Below are 25843 nucleotides of genomic sequence, written 5' to 3'. Positions count from 1 at the left end.
CGTAAAGACTCCATTGTGAAGTTGGCTGTGTGTTTGTCTAAAGGAAATACTAGTATATATTAATGGGGAACGCGGGGGAGGAAAATTCCAGGAAATTGAAAGGTGAGGTTGACACGTCCTCATTCACTAATGATGCTTTTGTTTTCCTTTGTGAAAAACAATGATGATTTAAAAATTGATCTCAGAACAAACTGTGTTTTATCCATAACTTTATAATTGTTTTATTTTTTAAAAATGTTTTTCTTGATTTTAAAGAATGAGGGAGATGGGGAGAGAGAGAAACATTGATCAGCCAAGTCCCACCCACTGACCTGCCCAGGGACTGTACCCATAAACTAGTCAAGTGCCCTGACCTGGAATCCAACTGGCAACCCCTTTGTGCAGTGGACGAAACTCAACCAACTGAACACACCGGCCAGGGCTATAGTTATTTTGAACATCCTTTCTTAACTATCCTATATAATAAAGAGCTAATATGCAAATGGTCGTCACACCGTAACGGCTCAGAACACAACACTGGGGAGAGAGGAATGGGGACCAGCCAGGCTGTGGCCTGGGAAAGGGACAAGCCTCCTGCCCCGCGGTCCCAGGCGACACTGCCTGCAGCCCAGGAGAGGGACAAGCCGCCCAACCCACGGTCCCAGGCACCAGCGCCTGTGGCCCGGGCGAAGCCAGCCTGGGTCCCGGGTGCCTGTGACTGGCCAGAGGAGGGAATCCTGGGTCCCGGGTGCGGGGCGAGGCAGAGGCGGTTCGGGACAATCAGGCCAGCAGGGGAGCAGTTAGGGGCCATCAGGCAGGCAAGACATCCCCCGAGGGGTCCCGGATTAGAGAGGGTGCAGGCTGGGCTGAAGCACTCCCCCCCCCCCCATGCACGAATTTTGTGCACCGGGCCTCTAGTTTATTAAATAACATCATCCTAGTAAGTTGCCTTTCATTATATGGTGTTAATGACCCAAACTACCATTAACACCGCATTTCTCAAACTTGCCTATCATGTGAGAATATTCTGGGACTTCACACTCCTGTTGAATCAGAATCAACACAAATGAGCTTTTTTTCTTAGAATATTCGAACTAAAAGGAATGTTGGACATGAAGCTATTTCAGGTCTTCTGAAACCTGGTGACCCTCAATATCATGACTGTTTTATACAGATCTCTGGGTCCACAACTCCATACCTGTTGAGTACTAATTTCTGAACCAAAGGCTTTAAAGTGTTTCTATTTTCAACAAGCTTCCTTGAAGATTCTGGTCATTAGTCTGGAGTAGTAACCACTCAATTATTCATACTCCTTTAGGAAAGTGAAATTGATTTAATGTGCATAGTTTTTGGGCTAGGTTAGCAGCAGGTCAAGAAATCCTCTTCTGATATCTATTGATTTATTCAAATAATGTTTATGTCTCAGGTACTGACTAGGTAGGTGAGCGTGGGCAGTTTCTCTGCCTTGAGGAATATGAATAGTTACTCAGCCTTTCTCAAAGGGTGAGGATTTTTTGGGGTGCGGGGAGAGGTTGACATGAGAACCATTTGGTGAGCTTTTTTAACCTGTATACAATGCTACCTCAGCTGTGAGATGGGCATGTGCTTGTGTGGTGGAGTTAGAAAGTATAGGGCGCCAACTCACCCCTTGTTGACAGCTGGCCATCCGCCTTTTGTTTTTCTCTTACAACTTTATGAAATATTCCAAACATCTAGAAAATCATAGAGCTAATATAGTTTTTATCCGCAAGCCACCACCCAGTTTTAACAAATATCATCCATCTTGCTGTGATTCCAAAGGTGGTTACTAATTCCAGAGTTGGTGTGTTGGAGAGCTTCTTTTTCCTTCCCGAAGTCTGTCCCTTGGCTGGGCTAATATATTAATTTGGGTTCATAATCTCTACAGAGTAACTTTCCCCTGTAAAATTTACATAACTGTTGTCAATTAATGCAACTCTTTTTTTAAGTCAACATTATGTTTCTGAGATTTTTTTACATGATGTGACATGGCCCCATATTTAACAGTAAAATCAGGAAATTGAAGCCAGACAGCTTGAAAACCTTCTAAATGGAAAAAAAAAAAAATGCAAGAAGATGTGGGTAGGAGAGAGTTTCTGTTGAATTTTTAATATAGGACACTCATTTTTGGGAAAATAGCTGATTTGAATCACACATTATTTTAAAATAGTCCATTATCAGCTTACTGCGAATTAATTGCATGTTGTATGAAAGAAAAGTTATTTGTTTTTATTTACTACTTGAGGCCCAGTGCATGAAAATTCATGCACTGGAGGAGGGGTCCCTCAGCCCGGCCTGCCCCCTCTCACAGTCCAGGAGCCCTCAGGGGCAGGAAACAACCTGGCAATCAAGGGAAGGCGACTCCCCATCACACCTCTGCTGCTGCCACTGCTGGCAGTGCAAGCCTTGGCCGGCCCTGGTTACCTGCGCCTTGGGCTGGCCCTGGGTGGCTGGGGGACTCCGGAGGCAGGCATGCGGAGCGGCCAGGCCTCACTGGGGATGGGCCCGCCCTTGCCACGTGCCTGCTGCCCTGTGGGCTGAGGGGACTGGGTGCCACCATCTTGTGGCTGTGGGTGCCACCATCTTTGAGGGTGGGGCAGTCAATTAGCATATTCCCTCCTTATTGGCTGTGGGCGCCACCATCTTTGAGGGCGGGACAATCAATTAGCATATTCCCTCCTTATTGGCTATGGGCGCCGCCATCTTTGTGTGAGGGTCAGTTAGCATATTCCCTCTTTATTAGATAGGATTAGGGGCCCAATGCACGAATTCGTGCACCTTGAAAGGAACTGTGGGCCGCGAGGCTGCAGTGGGCACAGGGGCGGGTCTCGGCCCATCCTCTGCGCCCCCACCGGGCCCCTCCAGCTGTGGTCCCCGGTCTCCTGTCTTCTGGCAGCCCCGCTCCCACCACCACCACTCCCACACACTGATGGTGTGGAGCTGCTGGGGCCGGCGTCAGCAGCTGGTGTGAGCGTCGGCTGCTGCCCCAATCCCTCCTCAAGAGCAGGGCGAGGTGGAGAAGCGCTGAGGGGCGATCAGGGCCAGCAGCCGCCACTTGCACCCGCTGATAGCGCTGAGTGATCGGGACCAGTGGCAGTGGGTGTGAGCACCGGGCGGGACCGCGGTGCTCAGGAGCAAAGAATTTTCAGTAACTACCAGAGGCTCACTCCGGTAACAGCGACCAGTGCCCCACCTTGGTCTGGCGCTCACCTGCTCCACCATCCCACCGCAACCGATGCCTGCCATGTTACGCGGGTGCCCCCTGGTGGTCAGTGCACGTCCTAGTGATTGGTTGTTCCGCTGTTCGGTCTATTTGCATATTAGGGTTTTATATATATAGTAGATGGGTGTAGTTTATTGCAGTTTGGTCCAAACAGGTGAAAGTTAAAATTTGTGGCATAAAACAGGAAACAGATGGGGGCTAATTAAAGTTCTGTTGATGATAAAAGGATGACTGATCAAGGAGCAGGTGGTTTCCCAATTTAAACACAATTTGTACTATGTATGAGGACAGCCCTCTGCAAATTTTTATACTTATCTTTCAAAGGTGAAGGAATGTGTTTTAGCAACAGTGTGAAGGCTGTTGTGCTCTATTTTTGTTCACCTTTTTGCCTTCAAGCAGTGTCTCTTCAGGGTTTATTCAAGATAAGGGGAGGAGGGATCACAAAACCAGCTAAGATTTCCAGTGGTGCTCTATCTACTTTAGACACTTCTTATGCCCAGTAAAAGCCTAAATCTCTTTCTGCATTCTTCAAGAAACATTTGATTTTTTTGGTAACTTTTCTATTTCTCCCAACACTTCCTTATGGATTTAAAAATATTGATGCCCAGGTCATAACCCAGGAAGGCCCATGTCTACCTGATTGAAGTGTTTTTGTATACATGTGGGTAGGTGAGTGCTAAGAGGCACTATGGAAACGACCTGAAGTGAAGTGTCTTTGAGCTTCTGGCTGAACAGCTTGATTGTGCCCTGGATGACTTTCACCTTCAAATGACAGCATCTTTTGTTGCTACTGCAAATAACGGTTGGATAAACATTAAGACTAAGTGCCCTGAATGTGTTTTGCCTAAAGAACACACCAGCACTGGGTTCTTCAGGAATTTGTGTGGGGAGGTGACATGAGGTTTGCCTTGCCTATAGTCAGAGGCAAGACGGGTTTTGTGTGATAATATCTTATTTTATCCTCATAAAAGCCCTTTGAAGTGGCAGCTATTACCCCATTTTGCAGATGAAGCGATTAAAGCATGGGGCAGGTAAGGAACTCGGCCAACGTCACACATTTCCTAAGTGTTAGGGCTGGGTTTGAATTCAGGTTTGTCTGAAAACAAGCCCATGTTCCTTGGCTGCTGTGCTCCACTGTTTTGCATAAAACTGTTTTAAAACTATTGGTATTTTGTTTTTTTGCTTCTTGATTAAGAAAAGTGCTATAATTTCCTGGAAAAACAAAAATCTTAGGATATAGTTTGAACTTCATCTTATTTGATTATGCATATATTTGTATGTGTATATAATTATGTATGTATATGTATCATATAGTACAGGTCCTGGCACTGTAGAAAATCAATTTTATTATTATTTTTAATAAATATATAAAAGAGGAACAAGTGTAGATTTTTTTGTTTGTTCCCCCAAAGAAAGTACCTTCATTCTGGTTGTAAGAGTTATCCATGCTCCTTTTCTCAACAACCACGAAAAGGACAACTCTCAAAGATGAACTAGAAACTGAAAATTCCCATTACCTTCACCACTCAAAGACAACATTCTTATATTCATTAGGGTTGTCTTGTAAAAGAAAAACTGACTATAAAGACCCCTTGTAGCTGGTCATAAAGAGCACCATTTATATTAGTTACAAATAGAATACACTAGAGGTTTTAGGGACATCATAATTTACACTCGTTGTCAGATGTTGTATAGAAACTTCCCAATCCTAGATGCTGGTTTTGCCCAATCTGGTTCTATACTAGTTGTATTCTTTATGCTAATGGGGAGAACCTACCTGTGTGTAGGTTCCTCATCCCCTAGGCTCTATTTCCTTGACCCTAGAACCTGTTTCCCTGCTGCTTACATCCTGGTTCTTACAGTGTGAGGAGGGGTGTCACAGCCAAAGCTAGAGTATTTTCCTGACCTAGGAGAAGTCTCAGGACTCTAAGTAATTTCTTTCATTCTGTTGTCTTCTGAGCAAATCGACCTACAGCGCTCTTCTGTCTTTTCTTCCCATTCTCTACTCCTTCTTGTACCTTGTTTGCCTTCCTCCCTTCAAAAGCATTCTGGGAGGTGGCCATGGGGAATCCTTGTCATCATGTCATTGTCAGCAATTCAACAGGAGCTTTATGAGGTAGGAATTTTAGTCAGGTCACAGGAAAGTTCTCAACCAACAGGATACGCATTTAGAACCAGTTGTCAGTGTTGTTAGGTAAATATCCATGAACTGTAGTCTGAGTGACAGCTGCACTGTTTAGCAAGGATGAACTGAAGAAATTTGGACCCAGAACAGCATGCTGCCACATTTTTGCAAGTGTTTGACAAGGCACATTCCCTGAGTGAGGCCATCTGCATCAATACCCTTCTTCCCAACTTTTCTTTAATATTAAATATTCAACTTTGCTTGCATTTGTTGTTCTCAGTAGATTGGCTGATGATGGAGTGTCGGGTAGGGAGGTTGTGGTAAAGGTACAATTGGCAGATTCGGAATTCATCCCACGCCTTACTTTTAACAGAAGCAGAATTTCTTTTTCTTTTATTTATCTTTATTGTTGAAAGTATTACATGTGCCCTCCCCCCTCCATTCCCCCAATTAGCCCGTCTGGCCCTCTCCTGTCTCTCACCCAGGCCTCCACTACACCATGGTCTATGTCCATTGGTTATGCATATAAATTCTCTGGTTAATCTCTTCCACCTGCCCCACTCTAGAATTTCTTAAAACTTTTTTTTATTTTGAAGTAAATTGTTCCAACCAGCCAGAAATGATAGATTATATTTTGCATTGAAATCTCAAACCAAGAAAGCAAGTCCAACTTTTTAGAATTGAGATTGGACATTATACTTCATGATTTCTGGTTTTCTTTCTTTCCTTCTCCCTCTTTACCTCCTTTCCAAAGCATCTACATGCTTTCCTCCTTACCTAAGCTAAGCTGTTCCAAGAGTTGACTGTAGATCACATACAGCTTTTTAAAACCCAGAAGATAGAAACTGAGTTAATGGAAATACTTTGGTTTTGTGTGCTTGGGTGGGAGAATACAATTATCCCCATAGGAGAAAGTGCTATGAAATAGATGGGAAAGTTAATGACCTAAGATGTGATTTCTCTTAGCAAGTGTTCCTCAGTTGTCCTCCAGAATAGTGATCAAAATAGTAGACTTTGTGACCTATTATTTGCAAAATGTTTAAATCACCTGCTGTTCTTTATTTGCTAGTAACTTGTGACTTTTAAACTTGGTTGTAAGTTGCATAGCACTAACTTATTTTGTGACCGAAAGGAAAGAAGGTAGCCAGGGCATCTGGACTGTGGAAAAAGAAAGGTGTAAGAGTAGGGTTTATACCCACAATCATGTGTTTATTTATAATCAAATTCTGGTGGGAAAATCAACCATTAAAAATTAAGTTCCCAAGATTTAGACCTGTTTCTTTGTGTGTGTGTATATATATTGCCTTTCATGATGGGTGTGTGTGTGTGTGTGTGTGTGTGTGTGTGTGGTGGAGGGAGTGTTGTATGTGGAGTTATGGGGGAGCCAGATGTCATCTCAGTTTATCCTCACAGCAATGAAGTCGACCGTGCGTCAGTCTTGGTCCAGGATCTCATAAACACCTACCGCAGTACTAACTCACGAGTAATTTGTTGTAGCTTTATCCATGTTTCTGTTGAACAGTGCATGGCTACATTTGCAAGGCATCATTTCCTTTAATTTCCCTTTAGCTGTTTTAAAAGAACAGCCTGAAAGATATTAATGGTTGAGCCTAGACAATGACCTCAAGAAACAAAAATAAACCTTTCAAGAAGTAAGAACTGAATTTGTTTGCCAAATGTTGTAAACTATGGATAAAGTATGAAAAAAACACTAGACTGCATGAAGGGAGAATTTTAAAATTCGTTTAGAAACAAATGGTCACTGTTTCAGTATCCTGCCCTCATCTAACTATGAAAAAAGTCACAGATTATGCCATGAGTTTCAGAACAACCAGGTAGTATTCCAGTCATAAGACAAAAGCAAACAGCTGCTTTAATAGAAAACCCTGTGATTTTCAGAGGGGTAGATACACATTTCTCAAGGCTGCCGTAGCCACATCAGGCTCTCCCCAAAAGCTGCAGCGGCATCCTGTTGAGGGGATGGAACTAAGGGCACCTTTCTGGGTTGGCAAGAACCAGACCGAAAGATAGCACCTCCCTCAGATACTTTAGCTTATCAACAAAAATGTATTTGCACAGTAATACAGACACCCCCACATTAACATTTTTGAATAATCAGAAATATCTGCTTTCCAAGGAGAGCACAGACTCTGCTCTCCCATCATCTCAGGGAAGACAGGCAGGCCCTTTCCTCCAGGTCCCAGGTCTTTCAGTTCCTCTCCTGTGGGCGGCATGCAGGATAACGCACATGCTCCGGCCTTGCTTTTCCAGGTTCCCTCCTACCTCATTCCCCCTCTTTCTCTGTCTGAATTCAAGTACAGTCACACTTACCTCTCCATTCTTCTCTAGACATGTCTTATTAGTGCTTTTAAAACATTGTTTTCACCAATACTAACAGCTAATCTTTATTGGGCACTCCACACAGAGAGCCTTTATTTAGTTCAGTGATTCAATAAGATAAATATTCTAAAATTGCATACTACTCCAGCTTACTAGTAATTTATAGCTACTTTGAGGACTAAAATGGTTATCCATTATATTCACTATATTGTCTTAATGAATTGTTTGATGAAAATGTGTCATAGACTTTTAAAAAAATGGTTAAAATATAGAACATCTTATTTTTTTTTGGGGGGGGGGTGGTGGTGGTGGGTAGGATTGCCCTAGAGAATGATTTTTTTCAAACTTTGTTCAGCCACTAACAGTTCTCCATTACAATCTTATCTAGGTTTTCAGAATTCAACTAAATTTCTTTGCTTAGTAATAAAAAATAAAGACAGCAAATTAATATTAAACACGGCTCATAGTTGTTTATGTATCTTCAGTAATGGGGCTAACAACTTCTAGAAAACCTTTCTTTTTGTTGTTGTTGTTCCAGAATATCAGGAATTTCTAGAATTCTCTAATATATTTGAAATTGTTAGCACCTTTTACATTTTTCATATGCATGTGCAATTTTCAAACATATTCTCATTTAATCTTCACAATGCTTCTTTGGGTTATGGTGATAAGGCAGACATCTACTTGCTCATTGCAAATTGAGTAAATGACCTAACTTGGACAGAATACAAGTCCTTGACTTTTGGGAAGACCCTTAATACTGAAGTGCATTAACAGATGTATAATGTTAAGAAATTGGAGAAAAGGCACCTGTGAATATACTAATGCACATATTGTGGTAAAAATTGTAGCTGTGGTTCAGCGTATCCTTGAATGTAGTAGTTTGGAAGAGATACAAAACATTTGTACTGCTTGCAAGAATCCAGCCACAATGGTTGCTGTTCATAGTTCCCTTTTGGAGTAAAGTCAGAGTGATAACACTGAAAACAGTGAGCACGAAAGGAATTTAATGTGTAACGCCACTAACGACGGGCTTGAGTGAGAATGTCTAACCTGGTCTTGGTTTGAATCCTAAAAAATGGTTTATTTAGTAATTTATTCATCCTTCCTTTGCTAGTTTCCCTCTGAAAATTTAAGATAGAGCTAACGATACAAATTTCTCTGTTGTTGTTTTTTTAACCCAAAACAACAAATGTGTTTGTGTGCAATCAGTGCATTTATAATGATATTCATAACTACCCAAAGTAGCTATGAGGTTATTGTCTTTGGAGATTTATAAACATAGTCTTGTACTTTTAATTCTTGGCTACACTATTGTTGATGTTTCCAAAGAAGACATGAATTCAAACTACAGCGTTAGAGTAAAAAGTTTAATACAAAGAAAATATTCCAGATGGCAAGATTTGCCAATCACTCAAGTGAGGATCCTTTTTATTCTGACTTTGTCTCTTCTCTCTGGAATATAGACTAGCCTAGCCCTGGGGCTGAGCTAAAACAATAATGGAACCCAAAGGATTCGTAGTGGTATATACCCAGGTAATCTAAATCTGGTTTCAAGGCCAATTCCTCCCAACATCCTCTGAGCCCAGGAATGATCTTGGCACGAAGCACATTCTCCCAGGCTGGCTCAGGTCTTGATTAGAGACCTGACTTATATGCTTCCTTCGGGTAGAGTGTCAGTGACAACAGCGGGGGGAGGAGGCACTTCTCAGGCGCCTTTCCTGTTCAATGGATGCAGTTTTCAAACAGGAGAAGATGCTGCTCACAGTGTTTACTTTGGGGAGGAAACATGGGGTGTTACAGATAAGCCAGCACTGTAGCGTTGTGAGAGCCTGTGGACAAATGGTGCCTCTGAACCTAAGTGTAGGCCTCAGGTACAGACGGTCTTTGACGGTAGGGAGGAGTGGTTTTAGGGAGGACACACATGGAAGACCTAATGCTATTTTACACTTAATAGTATACGTAAATGTAAATTTTAACTTTTATGCACTGGGAAGCAAAAACTTGTCGTGACTGACTTTATTGCGATATTTGCTTTATTATGGCGGTTTGAGTTGGCAAGTGAATTTTTCCAGCTATTTGACATGGGGACCAGGTCTTAAGAATTTTTAGGAGGTTGCCCCAAAGCAATGTATACTAACTAATCACAAATCATTGTTTCATTAGGCTCCTTATCCAGAATAAAGGACAAACCAGGATAAACTGGTTTTAAGATTCTGTACACCTAAGAAAACTACATTGCAAATAATATGTCATTTAGAGTGTTATATTTTCATTGCAATTTGTTGTTCTTTTTATAATCTGGATTTATTGTATCTGAGTTCCAAAACAGAAAAACACGCACATAAACCTAGAATTTATACTTCTAAATTCTATTTACTAAGAGTAATAGTTCTTAGTAAATAGATTATGCATTTGGTAGATTCATTTTCCTCAGGTTTTCCAGACAGCAAGCATATTTAGGATAAAAAACAATTCTAGATAGTACATCCTATAGGTAGGATATTATTCTAGAAATTTTAATCTACGTTTCAGTATTCTTGCCTTTGAACTTACATTCATGAGAGCTTTTCCTTGACTCATATCTATACTAATAAAGGGTAATATGCTAATTAAACCGGGTTGACCGGACGTATTCTGGTCATCCAGTCCTCCTTCTGTACAAAGCCACAGTGGCGGGGGCCAAGGCAGAGGCAGTTAGGGGTGATCAGGCAGGCAGACAGAGGGGTTAGGGGTGGGCAAGCAGGCAGGCAGGTGAGTGGTTAGGAGCTAGCAGTCTCAGATTGCGAGAAGGATGTCTGACTGCTGATTTAGGCTCGATCCCATTTGGGATCGAGCCTAAACGGGCAGTCAGACATCCCCAAAGTGTTCCCAGATTGGAGAGGGTGCAGGCCAGGCTGAGGGTCCTCCCCCCAACACCCCCCCCCCATGCATGAATTTCATGCACCAGGCCTCTAGTATATATTACTGATTTTGGAGAGGGAGAGAGAGTAGAAACATCAATGATGAGAGAGAATCATTTGTTGGCTGCCTCCTGCATGCGCCCCCTACTGAGGATCAAGCTCACAACCCAGGCATCTGCCCTGACTGGGAATCATACCATGACGTTCTGGTTCATAGGTCAATGCTCAAACACTGAGCCACACAGGCTAGGCAACATTAGCAACCTTTATGGAGGTTGTAGAAGGAAAGTGATTAAGATAAATGATTCATGATCTGGAAGAAGGAAAGATGCCTGTATCTAAGGTTTCAACCTCACCTGGTTTGTTTCTGGGTTTTGTCTTTTAGGGTTCCTGATTTCTGATAGATAGTGTATAAAGCACATGGCAATAAATGGTATAGGAAAACTTCTGAAAATTAAAGGATTTGCCTTTCCTTTCATTAAATGGTACCTTTCTTTGAAATGGGGTTTTCCTGTGGAACAGAGCAAGGGAAATCGCTGTTATTTTTAATTATGACCTTCTGAAAAGCAAAAGCTTGAGATAGTTTAAATATCATGAAGAGAATTTTTGGTTCTGTCCTTCAGGATTTTTTTCTTAAATTCTTTATGTATGATGTTACTGGCTGATTTGTGACTCTGAAATATTTAGTCTTTTGGCTGGTAATGAGAGCTTATTAAAGATCAAACTGTGGAGCATCGTCTGTTTTCTCTCTGGCAGGATTTTCTCCTTGCCCCTCGTGTGCTCCGTGTTTTCTAATACTACAGTCCATTCACTTGTAACTAACTCATCTCTTTATCAATATGTTCTTGGAATCCCCTACCTCTTGGGGTTTGTTCTTTGTGAAGTAAAGGATGGTGAGTAACTAGTGTGTGAGAAGAAATGAGAAAGAGTATCAAGAGTATCATCTAATCTAATAATAGGCAAATATGCAAATTGACCAAACAGCAGAATGACCAGTTGCTATGACATGCACTGACCACCAGGGGGCCAATGCTCAATGCAGGAGCTGTCCCTGGTGGTCAGTGTGCTCCCACAAGGGGAGTGCCACTCAGCCAGAAGCCAGGCTCATGGCTGGCTAGTGCAGCAGTGGTGGTGGGAGCCTCTCCCGCCTCCGTGGCAGTGCTAAGGATTTCTGACTCAGAGCTTAGGCCCGCTCCCTATGGAATTTCATGCACCGGGCCTCTACTCTATAATAATAAAAGCGTAATATGCAAATTAGACCGGACGTCCTTCTGGATGAAGATGCGGCTGTGAGGGCCAAACCCCTTGCACAAATTTCGTGCATCGGGCCTCTAGTTCTAATAATAATTGCCATTCCTGATAAAATCTGTCATCAGTCAGTTGGTGTATAACTTTTGGACATACATGTATTCTTGCATAGGTCACCCAAAAAGTTAATAGAACACACTAGTTAAATGATCAAATTTTTAAATTTAATATCTTCTTAAGAGGAGAAAACAATTTTTGTGTAAAAGAAAGATTGCAGCTCAGTTAGGAGGACGTACAACAAGCCTGAGGAAGGCTAGCTGCCTGTTAAACAGGAAGTTTGTGACGAACAGTGTTTATTCAAGTTGTAACCATTCATGATGGCTTAAAAATTCCTGTTTATATACCCCTTTACTGTCTGTCAGTAAGTAACCAACCTTTATTTCCTCAGCTTTGTGCCAGGTGACGGGGCACTTTCCATGTATATTATGCCTATTAGTCCCTAGCAATCCTTTGTAACACTCATTTCTGGTTTACAGATGCCAAGACTGAGGCTGAGTGAGAACAGGTGATTTACTCAGAGTGACCCTGAAGTCAGTCTCACCTTGGCTTCCACCTCTCTATGCCCATCCCCCAGAGAAAAAGTTTCATGGCAGTTAAGAGTTCTTACATTTGTCTTCTTGTTATTGTTTTACATAGTGCATAATCTCCCACATGATTGTTTGTTTTTATGTTAAGTAGAAGTTACTTTAATGTAGTCATATTTTCCTTTCTTTGGAATGATCTGAGTCAGAGATAAAGCTTTTTAGTGTATCTTTACCCGTTTGAGAACCTGTAGCTAAGAATTGGTTTGGTAGGGGGAGGGACACTGCATGTTCTTAATTCTTGTTTTATATTCTTCTAGGAATAAAGCCCCATTCGGTTCTGCTTTTTTTTTTTTTTTGTAAATGAACACACATAAGCTTTTCATCTGCATTTTCATCTTTCTGAACTCTGTCTTTCCTAATGTAAAATGAGGGTGTTAGGCCAGGTGACCTCCAGCTCAAACATGTTATGAGGCTGCAAGATCTGTCTACAGCCCTGGGATTGCTGGAGGATCCTGAATCCTCAGTATGAGTAGGGCGTGTGAGCGGCCTTTGGGATCATTAATGTTTTGTCAAGAAGGACAGGTTTCTGGGAAATTAAATCAACCTTAAGAAAGGAAAGCTGAATGTCAGGGCCTAATGTATAAGCTTGTAGGTTACCTATTTACAGCAGATCTTACAACACTTCTTAAAGTTGAACTTATATGTTGTCTATTGATAATGTCCATTGACATCACTTGTAAAAAGAACTATTGGCAAAAGGTCATTTTCTTTGTTTGCAAGCAAAATGGATTATTTTGCAGTTGATTTATTAGCAACTCTAATGGGAACTGTTGAGTAGAGATTATTCCTACTTTCTCCTTAGTTTGTTTTCACTTGTAGAAGTTCAGGAAGAGATGGTGTGAAAGAAAGGAAGCAGGAGGAGGGAGTAAAAAGTTCATACCAGGAGTACACAAAACAATCACACACATTGACAAAGTTCACAGAAATTAGATAAAATGTTTATGGAAAAATCAGGTTTAGCATTTTGAAAGAATTTCTAGAACTTCAAATTCATTTAGTCATGTATCCCAGTGTCTTGGAAATTCTTTTGCTTGTCTTGATGAGTGTTGCTCATATCTACCCCCTCTTAGGGTCATGGGCAGCTCTAGGCTGTGGTGGACTCTGAGGACCTTTCCATTTTCTTTGTGGGTTCCCACAACCTCTTTATACAAACTTTCCCCAGGGCTATGTGCTTATCTGAAATTCACACTTCAGCTGCTGCCCGCAAAGAGTAACCATTGGAATTAAAAGCAAGTTATGTTTTTAAAATTTATTACCCATCGAGGCAGAAAACAAGTTTTGTAAACTAGTATTTGTAACCAGAATTATTTCCCCTCCCCTAAGATGCACACATATGACCTCAGTCTTCTTAACGATGGTGAAGCCAAAGAGCTGCCTTTCCAGCTGGCAGGGGTTCATGCAGCGTCTTAAAACCTTGGTCTGAGTTCTAGCTGGGCAGCTCATTTTTTGAGCCTCAGTTTTCCCTTTCCTGAAACTGGGCCAATAATACCTGCTTTATATGGTACTCCTCAAGGATGGTGTGTTGAAAGCAGTTTGTAAACTCTATAAGGTAATACAGATATAAAGTATGAAGATCAGGGTTTCATGAGCAGGATGTGTTGAGGGTAAGTGCTGGTCCTGTTTTCGTTTGGTTAAACACAGAAACCAGGGAAGTCCTAGTACTGCTAAGAAGAAAGAAAAGTGGAGCGCAGCAGTGATGGGAAGACCCATGGCTGAGAGGTGGTGGTCTCCACATACAGCGATGGGCAGGCTAGATGGATCCCTACCTGCAGCTCAAGTCAAAAGATTCGATTCCGGAGGGTCAGCATGTAGGGAAACCCAGGGTAACATGTGTCAGGGCAGGGGAGGACAGGAGAGGTGCAGTCCCAGGGCCGGACCAGAACATTTCTACAACCCAGGACTAGGGGGCCAAAGAGTTTGCTAGACTTGACTCTGGGACTAGTTCTGTCCCCTTGGTTTTCTTTGTTGGAGTTTCTAGTCTACTGGAAGTCTCTTCTCATAAGCCTAGTGGTCTTAAATGTGTTTGTAAAAATTGTATACCCTTTTGATACTACATTTACTCATTTATACTATACCAGTATATCGTGTCTATTATAGAACACATTTGCAAATATAAATTTTTAAAAATGAGATTTAAAAAAACACACAAGTAAATGAAAGGTATAAAGATTTCTGTCTAACACCTTAATGGCTGGCTGATGATTGCTTTAGACAGTGATGGTTGCTAAGGGCATGGGGGCGGGGGAGGAGGGGCAGTTCCTATCCTGTTCCTCAGGGTCTCTAGGGGCCAGATCCTCTAGCCAGGCGGGTGGTGGACTAGCAGAGCTCAGTTGTAAGCATTCTCCACAGAGAAGCCAGATTGTGACCTGTTCAAGTAGCCCTGCTCTGATACCAGCCACTTCCCTGTCACACTGGCTGCATTCAGAGAGCCCACAGCTGTATGTGATGCTCACACACAAGACTAGGCAGCAACACTTTAAAAAGAATTCTGATGACACTGACCAGCAAGTGTGTTTACAGAGGAGCTTTAGTATCGGAAGTACTATCTAGTGAATATCTTAACTCTTAGCTGCAAACTGGTCTATTTTTCTAGTAACTAACATGTAAAAGCCTCATGTTAGTAGGACAAGTGCAAGATGTGGTTAAAGAAATGAGACTGATGTTTATAATCTAGATAACTCTCTAAAATGTAGACGTGTTATTTTATAGATGCCATCAGCTAATTTTGATTGAGGTAAGCACTTAACGTGTGTTATCTCATTTAAGTTTCACAATAGCCCTGTAAATGTAGGACCTGTTAATCCATTCAACAGATACTTGAGTGCCTTCTTGGTGATGGAGCTGTGAGGATACAGTGTTACATGAAGACAGACCCTTAGCTCATGGAGCTTATAGTATAGTGGGGAGCCAGACATGCCTCCAAGGGACCAGGCATAGTAGAAACATGGTGAGTAAACCAGGTGCTGTGCCAGAGAGCTGCATGATGGGTGGGGTTATCAGGAAATGCTTCTGGAAAGAAGGGACACTGGGCTGAGACTGAAGTTGGAGGGGGTGGGCATAGATGTGGGTGACCTCTGATGGGAAAAAGTCGATGCTCCTGAACAGTCCTTTTTGTGCATCAATTTCTGTCTTGAGTGTGTATTTATCCCTAGGTAGATCATAAAACCTAGCGGGTAGATCATAAAATCTGTGTCTAATTCCTTCTTTTGTCCTTTGCTGCACGTAGCAGAAAACAGGTCCCAGTAAATGTTAACTGGTGTGAATTGGTGCGTTGATGGATGGATAAAAGGTGTGTCAGACTACACTTCCTTGTAATGTTTTGGGGACGTAAATAAACAATAACCATTGACTGTATCTTGTGTGTAGGGCATATTAGGGGATTTGAGATTAGGAAATAAAAATAAACTTTAGCCCTGTGCCCTTTAAGGAGCTTGGAATCCAGTCTGTAGAGCACATAAAACCGAACACCTGAGACTTAGAAACAGCCAGCAGAGCAGGTTGAACAAGCAAGAGCATATCTTGTCCACGATACCCCTTCACCACGTGATCCATGGAGTTTATTTGGTCTGGCTTCCCTGATTGGAGGGCCAGGCATGCAGATGGCAGGGTAGAGTCAGGGAGCAGGTTGCAGAGGGAGATATTTTCAGAGAAAAGAAAGCTCTGCATTATCAGAAAGCCATGGCTGCAGAGAAATACAGCTAGTGGAGAGGAAATATGCTGACTTGCCTTTTTCTTCAGTGGTGTTATGCAGAAACTCAGGATTTGGGTAAGTGGTTTGCAGTGCATGAGTTTTTTGTCCTCACACCCTGCCTCTTTCCTTACAAAGTAGTTGTCATAGTTCAAGAGCTGACTATCTCAGGGCACTGACAGTGCATGTGGCTCTGCTTCATGGCTCCGTGGGTGAACTACACTTTCCTCTGGCCTTGGCCATGTCCGGCAGACATAACATCATTAAATAGCAACACAGTTTTTACAAGATTTACCTATTCAACACCCCCAACCCTATCCCCCTGGAAATCATAGCTGCTTTAATGTCCTGCTGGCTATGTGAAAAACAGGAATTTATGTAACAAGCCCTGCACAGAAAACCTTTTCCTGTTCGGAAAATTTTTTTTTAATTGTTGGCAAAGTTAGGAGACAGCTACGTTACTCAAAGAGCGACCTCAAATGTCCTCTAGAAAAATATGTAGCATAATGTTTTGATAAGTAAGGGATTGCTATGGGACCTTTTTTTTTTTTTTTTTGTAAGTCTAATTAGTGAGTTAATGTATGTCCCATCTGAATTAGTGAATGCTTCCTGAAAATTGTTTTAAGATTTCATTATCATGTATTCTGCAGTCTTACTTAAAAAAGCCCCCCAATTGCAGTTGCAAATGATCTGATCTAATGTTGTGGAGCTGCAGGGCTACCCACCTCCTCACCCTCCTTGCCAGTCAGCAAAGATAGCCAGGAAGTTACTATTTAGGAAGATCTTCCCCCTTTATCGTTAACTAAATGACAAGCTTCCTTTTCTCTAGAGATTTCTTCATTGTAGTTTATGTATGTGACTGTTATGTTCAAAGAACAAGGTATCATGATGGAATATTGTGCAAATGTCCAGACTTTGAGCATGTAGAACATGTCACAGGGTCAGAGTACTTAACTCCATTCTGGTCTACCCCAGGGACAGGCTTGCTTCTTTAAGGAGGAATTTGGAAGTTGGTTTGCTGGTGTTGGTTTGCCCAGCAGGTGAGGTTGTGGCTGTGGGAGCGTGTGTGTATGTGTAAAACCTTCCCATAAGGGAGTGTCATGGGAGTGGAATCAGGGAAACATAGTACTTGGCCTCTTTTAGAAAGTATTGAGTTCCGGGACAGATCCATAGGTGGAAAGGCAGAGGAAAGTCTTGGGAACAAAGAACACTCCCTGTCATTCACTTGACACACCTGCCCACCATCCAGGCTGAAGACCCTGTTCAGGGCCATTTCTGACCCACTCTCTGTGTGTCCTGGCAGAAGGGCTTGTCACGTAGCTTCTGTGTCACAGCCCTTGGGTGGAATGTAGCACAGAGGGCATTCTGAGATGTGGATTTCTCAGCCCCGACTGTTGGGCCTCACTGACTTTTTTTTTTTTTAATATATTTTTATTTATTTCATAGATGAAGGAAGAGGGCGAGAGAGATAGAACATCAATGATGAGAGAGAATCATTGATTGGCTGCCTCCTGCACACCTCCTACTGGGGATCGAGCTCACAACCTGGGCATATGCCCTTGACCAGAATCAGACCCGGGACTCTTGGGTCCACAGGCCAACGCTCTATCCATTGAGCCAAACCAGCTAAGGCCTCACTCTGACTTTTAAATCTCCTTTAAGAAAGTGAAAAAAAATTTCCCCATTTTGTTTTCTACCTTCTTTCAATGAGAAAAAAGGTTGAGCTTATGGTTTGTGTTGGAGCTCCAGCCTTGTCCTGCCTTTGTTCTGGCGCAATGATTGGCATGTCGATGGCATGAGGATGTGGCATTGTGGCTGCATCCTGGGGTGACCACAAATCCAGCCCCAGGGCCTTTTCATGGTCAAGGAGAGGGGTGATGGGTCTAGGGAGCTCAGTCAGCTGGCCATGTGCTCAGCCCTGCTCCCAGGGTTCTGGGATATTTGGAGAATCTCGTCCTGGACTTGGGATTGGGGTCTTGATGACAGACACTGCTCGATGAGCAGGTAGTGAGAGTTTACTGTGTGCCCTGTCCTGTGCTGGGGACAAAAAGATGTAAGTCTAAGTCCTCCGGTTTAGGAGCCCACTTTTCCTTTCCCGTATGTCCCAGGAGCTCTCTGGATGCTGGCAATCTTGCTGTGAGCCCAGTAGGGGAGTCAAATTGGGGCTTCCTTGATAGCAGCCCGGCTTTGCTGCTTTTACTGTAACTTGAGACTGTCTCCAGCTCCCTTCACTGTGTGTTTGGAGTTGTGGATTTGTGTTTGTAATACCTCATACCCACACCCTAGTGAATAAGAGGAAGGAAATAGAGCTTAGCCTGGTGAAAACTTGTGTCTTCAAAGATGGGATCTAATACATTCTTCTTGGTGACTCTCACTGTGTACCAGACACCCCTGAGCATTTTATATACCACTCGGGGCCCAGTGCATGAATTCGTGCACCTTGAAAGAGACTGTGGGCCGTGAGGCTGCGGTGGGCACAGGGGCACATCTTGGCCCATCCTCCACGTCCCCGCCCAGCCCCTCCCACGTGGCTCCCGGTTCCCCGTCTGCCGGCAGCCCACTCCTGCCACTGCTGCTACCACGTGCTGATGGTGCCGAGTGATTGGGGCAGGTGCGAGCGGCGGCTCCAGCGGACTGGTGCCCCGCTTTGGTCTGGTGCCCCTGCTCACCTGCTCCGCCATCCCGCCGCAGCCGATGCCCGCCATGTTCCGCGCACGCCCCCTGGTGGTCAGCACGTTGTTCCCTGTTTGATCTATTTGCTTATTAGGGTTTTATATGTATAGATAAGGGCCAAGGCATTTCATGCGGTTATGTAGCCAGTAAGTAGCAGAGCCACCTAAATGATCAAAAAAGGTTGATTTCTCTCTACTAATTGTCCTAGGAGTATACTTGGCACAGTTCAGTCATGGAGCTGTACCTAGCAGGTTGAAACCTCAAGCGATTTGTACTCTCCATGCCATCCCCCTCTCCAAGATTATCTTTTTGGACAGAGAATAACTTCTGATGCAGTGTCCTTGGATTAGTTGGTGCATACTACCGGTTATTTTGGGGAGAAAGGGGTGGCGAGTAACACTTGAATTTAAATTTTTCTTTGGGGGATGGAGGGCAGTTCAACTTTCTAAAATTAAAAAAAAAAAAGTGACCCATTTTTTTTCTTATATTCACCTATATTTGCCTAATGGATATTACGGGCTTAAATGAATCTAAGTCTTAGAGTTTTCAGGGTTTTAATTTTTGACTAATAATATATGCTGCTTCATTTATTTATTTTCCATAATCATGTAGGCCCGGTAATGCAAAACTTCTCACTTTGAGTAAATGACATATGTGCAACCTTATGAACTTGGCAGTAGTTTTAGGGATAATAGAGTGGAAAGAGTTTTTATAGCACTTAGTTAGGAAGTACTATTTGCATAGCACTGACTGTAAACAAAATGTAAGTGGTTTTAAAACCAGTTTTTGTAATTCCCCTATAAAATATACTTATATAAAAGGAGGTATTTATAATAATGAGTATTTAATTTTGTTCCCTCATTAAGGTACAGATTTTACTTTTAAGATAAGATAATATTTTTCTTCTACCGTGTGAACTCTTTTATAGTGGGGTTCAGAACCACTCCGACCGTATGGGTTGAAATCTGTACTTCCATGTAGTTGGAGAAGTACTATATTTCTAACATGATGTTTTTGCTTTACAGAATTCAATTCGTCATAATCTGTCACTGCACAGCAAGTTCATCCGTGTGCAGAATGAAGGAACTGGAAAAAGTTCTTGGTGGATGCTCAACCCAGAAGGAGGCAAGAGTGGAAAATCCCCCAGGAGAAGAGCTGCGTCCATGGACAACAACAGTAAATTTTCTAAGAGCCGAGGCCGAGCCGCCAAGAAAAAAGCATCCCTCCAGTCTGGTCCAGAGGGTGCCGGGGACAGCCCGGGGTCTCAGTTCTCTAAGTGGCCTGCCAGCCCTGGTTCTCACAGCAATGACGACTTTGATAACTGGAATACATTTCGCCCTCGAACTAGCTCAAATGCTAGTACTATTAGTGGGAGACTGTCTCCCATTATGACTGAACAGGATGATCTTGGAGATGGTGATGTGCATTCAATGGTGTACCCACCCTCCGCTGCAAAGATGGCTTCTACTCTGCCCAGTCTGTCAGAGATAAGCAATCCTGAAAACATGGAAAACCTTTTGGATAATCTCAACCTCCTGTCATCACCACCGTCATTAACTGTTTCAACCCAGTCTTCACCTGGTGCCATGATGCAACAGACACCATGCTACTCGTTTGCACCGCCAAACACCAGCCTGAATTCACCCAGCCCAAACTACCAAAAATATACCTATGGCCAATCCAGCATGAGCCCCTTGCCCCAGATGTCAATGCAAACACTTCAGGACAATAAATCGAGCTATGGAGGAATGAATCAGTATAATTGTGCACCAGGACTCTTGAAGGAGTTACTTACTTCTGACTCTCCTCCCCATAATGACATTATGGCACCCGTTGATCCTGGGGTGGCTCCGCCTAACAGTAGGGCCCTGGGCCAAAATGTGTTGATGGGCCCTAATTCGGTCATGCCAAGCTACGGCAGCCAGGCATCTCATAACAAAATGCTGAACCCCAGCTCCCATTCCCACCCTGGACACGCCCAGCCAACCTCTGCAGTTAATGGCCGTGCCTTGCCCCACGCAGTGAACACCATGCCCCACACCTCGGCTATGAGCCGCCTGGCCCCGGTGAAGACCGCTCTTCCAGTGCCTCCGCCTCACCCCGTGCAGATGAGCGCCCTTGGCGGCTACTCTTCCCTGAGCAGCTGCAACGGCTATGGCAGGATGGGCATCCTCCACCAGGAGAAGCTCCCGAGCGACTTGGACGGCATGTTTATTGAGCGCCTGGACTGTGACATGGAGTCCATCATTCGGAACGACCTCATGGATGGAGACACTTTGGATTTTAATTTTGACAATGTGTTGCCCAACCAAAGCTTCCCACATAGTGTCAAGACGACAACACACAGCTGGGTGTCAGGCTGAGAGTGCGTTACTGAGCAGGTAAGATGGCCCCGCTATCAGAAGACCTGCAGACAGAACTTAAAAGAGAGGAATACTGTAACTTGCCATCTGTCTTCCATGGTTAAGACTTTTTAAAGGTCAACCAGCTACCTCTTGCAGAGAGGTATCTTTTATTATTCATTCTTCACCCTTTTTATAGCTTATAAATTTTCCTTTTGAGTTTAAACACAGAACGTTCCTGTAACTGCTGTAAAGATTTTAACGGTTAGATGGCTGCATCTTTTCAGTCGCTCTTCAATAAATGAATACATTTAATATAAATCAAATGCTGAAGGGCTTTTTAAGTGGAATTTCCCCCATTGAATGATTTCAGAGCTGTTTGAGAAAGCTCTAGCCATTTCCCCTTCCCCCAGTATGTCTGTCACTCCAACATGTTAAGTTGCATTGATTTTAATTTGGATATTTTTTATTTTGTGTGTGTTTGTTTTTTCCCTTAGGCTATACTTAAAAGTACTTCAGATTGTCTGACAGCAGGAACTGAGAAGAAGTCCAAAGATGTCCTTCATCCCATCTTTTCATTTTCTTGATTTAAAAAAACACACACCAAAAATCTTTTTTATTTTATTTTTCTTTCGTCAGACTTGGCAGCAAAGACACTTTTCCTGTACAGGATGTTTGCCCAGCGTTTGCAGGTTATGTGCTGCTGTAGATAAGGACTGTGCCATTGGAAATTTCATTACAATCAAGTGCCAAACTCACTACACCATGCAACTGCAGAAAAGACTTTCAGATCCTGGTGTGCTTTCAAGTTTTGTATATAAGCAGTAGCTACAGAATTGTATTTGTGTGTGTTTTGTTTTTTTAAATATCCATTTGGTCCAAGGAAAGTTTATACTCTTTTTGTAATACTGTGATGGTCTCCTGTCCTTGGTAAGTTAAACTTCTGTTTGTACTACCTGTGTTCCGCTGAACTGATGAGTCACAGAGAACCAAGCTCTCCATTCTGCACCTTCGTTGAACAGCTTTGAACCTGTTCATTTCGCCACATAATTCACATGAGAACCAGTAATCTGTCATCAATCTGCTGAATTAATGGACTTGTCAAACTCTTTTGAAAAAACAAAAAACAAAAACAGAGTAAACACCAGCCTTGTACAGGTCTTTTCTATTTTTTGTTGTCTATTTTGTTATTTGCAAATTTGTACAAACATATAAATGGTTCTAATTTCCAGATAAATGATTTTTGATGTTATTGTTGGGACTTGAGATCATTTTTGGAATAGATATTGAACTGTAATGTTTTCTTAAACCTAGAGTATACTTTGTTACAGTGTACTTGTAAATTTGTAGAATTCCAGATATTTGAGACAGCATCCATAATTTTCATTTTGTATTCTAACTGGATTAGTACTAATTTTGTACGTGCTTAACTGGTTTGTACACTTTGGGATGCTGCTTGGTGATGTTTCTGACTAATCTTAAAATCATTGTAATTAGTACTTGCATACTCAATGTTTCTGGCCCTATTTTGGCAGGAGAGTGATGTACAGTTTAAGGACATTTTACGTTTCATGTTTAGGAGAACTTGATAGGTTTTTATGTATGTATTTTAAAGAAATCATATCTGCTATTACTCTGTGAACTAAGCATACTGCATAGCATTGAGTCTTCTATAGATACCTGTCTGCTCGTCGTGGCAGTTACTCCTGGGAGGCCTTGTGATGTTTGTAGGTCAGGAAGGGAGCTCTGCATCTAACACAGTACTCCTTTCTCAAACTGGGGCTTTTAATCAACAGCCATTTTAAGTTGAGCTTCAACAAATGTTTCCCCTCATAATTCTGTGCTTCTGTGTTGGTCTAGGTGGAGGTTGGGTTGTAGTTCTGCCTTGAAGGGGTATGTTAACACTCACACTTCATGGTTCTTTCCCTCTGTCTTGCAGATTACATAGCACACTATGGAGAGAGTAAGTCAAAGGCGGGGGATTTAGAAATGTGACTTCAGTGATTTGTAGGATGCTTTGTGTTCATGAGTACAGATGGCTACCAAATAGGAAAGAGCCTGTTTAAAAACTGGGGCAATTAATTTGAAAATCAACAAACCAGGTATACGTTGTATATTTGAATTCTTTTAAAAGGCCTTTGCATAGGATAAGGATTTCTTTAGCCTTTAGCAACCTAAACTATAATTCTGATCATTAGGTTTTAGTATTTTCCAATTACCTTTAACTGACAACTCAATTGGCTTTGTGTCCCACCTACAGTGTTGGTATTTTCAAGTCGTGTGGATGCCTGAAGTCAGCAAAATAAAATGAACAGCTGAACAAAAATGTTCCTCTTGCCTGCCGGAGAAGGTTCTGATTTCTATGTACTTGGCCCAGATCACATTTGCTTTGTCTTGTCTGTGAATTGCATCTCTGTTGGCTTGGTTTTTCCTACATGTTTAACAAGAATATAAGTGTCCCTGATAGATTTCCTATAGGAGGCCAGCTCTATGGTAAGCCGCCCACTATAACTTCTATTTTGGAAATTCATTGAACAACCACCTATCTAGCTATCTTCATTGTTGGACACTCCAAAATATGTCTGGTTTTAGATATCCTAGTGCCTCTCAGCAGAGCCTCCTGCATATGGAACAGAACCTGTTGGTGCAGAGTACTCGTGTTTCTGTTACCACTGCTACCACTTCTCCTCCCATGCCATTACACAGGAGCCTCAGCGACAGCGACCGCTAGCATCGCTATTAGCATCTTTCTGCTTCACAGTGTGACTTTAAAAATGATGTTTCTTCCTCCCACATCTGTGAAATACCTTTTTTTTCCTTTCAATTTTTTTCTTTATGTTGAAATTCTGACATGAATCCTGGGTAGCTAGCTCTCTGGGGTACAATGAACTCCAGTGAAAGGCACCTCGTCTATTTTGAAAACATTATGTGACCCTCTGGTGATTCTTTTTCTGTACAAATACTGACTTTCTAGAGTAATTAGTCTATCAGTTATTGTACATGATTGCTTTGTGAAATGTGCAAATGGTATCACCTATGCAGCCTTGTTTGATTTATTTTCCTTGGTTTGTACTGTTATTAAAAGCATATTGTATTATAGAGCTATTCAAATAATTTTAAATATAAAGTATTGTTTCTGTAATATAGGCGTATGCAATATATTTAGGTAATAGACATATTACATGGAAAGTTCTGCCTTGACAAACCGCCAGTCTAAATTAATTAGCAAATGTTACATCCCAGCAAGCAGTGAGTCAGTGGGACGTCCCAAGAAGAGAAGACGCTTGAAATGGAAACGGTTCTCCAAAGGTATACATTTACCCTTGCTCAGCTGCTGGGTTCATGCTCCCATCCCCCACGAAATTTTTACACCCAGCTCTTAAGAGTTCTTAATTTATAACTGACTTTTAAATGAGAAGTTTCTCTTTTGGTTTTAGTTTGGGAGTAATCATTCAGTAGAGAGACGCAATGTGGTTTATGCAAACAAAGCTGCTGGGCGTGACTCTTGGCCTCCTCCTTGAGGGCGGTGCCCAGCCTGGCAGTGTGGCCAGGTGTGGCCATGTGAGTCCTGTCAGGACGTAGTCATGCTCTCCTGCGTTTTGCTACTTGAGTTTAGTAACAGTGCAGATTCCATGGATTCCATGTTCCTGTTCCAATACTCTGAGAAGTGCCTGATGATGCTGATGTACTACAGACACAAGAACAATCTTTGCTATTACTGTATAAAGCCATAAATGTACATACGTTGTGTTTAAATGGTTTGGTGTCTTTCTTTCCTAATTGTGCAGAATAAGCTCTTTATTAGTATTAAAAAATGTTTTGCTATCATTTGAGTTAAATCTTTTAAGCCACAGTGCCATGGTTTATTCAAATCTGGTATTTCCTTTGGAGGGTGGGGAAACAGTCTCTGATCAGACAATAGCCCCCTAGAGTTAAGAATAAGTAAAATCCCTGATAACCCCAGAGCAGTGATGGCGAACCTATGACACGCGTGTCAGCACTGACACGCGTAGCCATTTCTGATGACACGTGGCCGCATGCCGAGGATGAAACATTTGCTGCTCCTGAGGATGAAACATTTGTGAAATAATGTTTTTTCCTCAAAGTGACACACTACCCGAGTTATGCTCAGTTTTTTGGCAAAGTTTGACACACCAAGCTCAAAAGGTTGCCCATCACTGCCCTAGAGTGTAGGTACTTCATCCTTGGAAAGTCTGAAACCACAATCTGGTACAATAATTACTGGGCAGTTAAGTCTCTTGTCAGAACAGACGGTGGTGAAGGTGAAAGCACATAACGGGCACGTTAGGAGGGTCCTGTTTGGGGAGTCGCCGAGCAGGCACGGGGGGTGTGGAAGGAATGGCTTTCCAAGGCCACGTGCTCCCGTCACCACCGCACACCTTTCTGAAGGAGGAGCGTTGCTTTTAAGTGGCTGCAAATGGGAGGTTTTGTAAAATTGCTGTTTTCACAGATGTCCCGAGGAATGAGCTAGGATTAAATAAATGATGATTAAAATGCTTTTTTAAACCAGGACGAAGGCCAGTCTCTTAGCTTCTCTCACCAGGCAAGTAAACGTCCAAATGAGTCGGAGTAGCAACCAGGAAATAGGTTATTCTCATGTTCATCTGTTTAGACACCAGAAGATCAGTTCAGCCTTCAG

The 25843-nt window shown here is 42.5% G+C and overlaps 1 protein-coding gene across 1 annotated transcript in view; it reads left to right on the top strand.

Annotated features, from left to right (window-relative positions):
• The window catches only part of FOXO1 (forkhead box O1), a 111078-nt gene extending 86067 nt beyond the window's left edge, over positions 1–25011 (top strand). Inside the window, exons 2-3 of the mRNA XM_054719769.1 lie at positions 19867–21222; positions 21681–25011. Of these exons, the coding sequence (XP_054575744.1) occupies positions 19867–21204 (1338 nt within the window). The 3' untranslated portion in view covers positions 21205–21222; positions 21681–25011. The remainder of the gene's footprint in view (positions 1–19866; positions 21223–21680) is intronic.
• Positions 25012–25843: the final 832 nt, after the last annotated feature.

The sequence above is a fragment of the Eptesicus fuscus genome, chromosome 8 (assembly GCF_027574615.1).
Source record: "Eptesicus fuscus isolate TK198812 chromosome 8, DD_ASM_mEF_20220401, whole genome shotgun sequence".
Classification (NCBI taxonomy): domain Eukaryota; kingdom Metazoa; phylum Chordata; class Mammalia; order Chiroptera; family Vespertilionidae; genus Eptesicus; species Eptesicus fuscus.
This window is presented reverse-complemented; position numbering and strand designations above follow the sequence as displayed.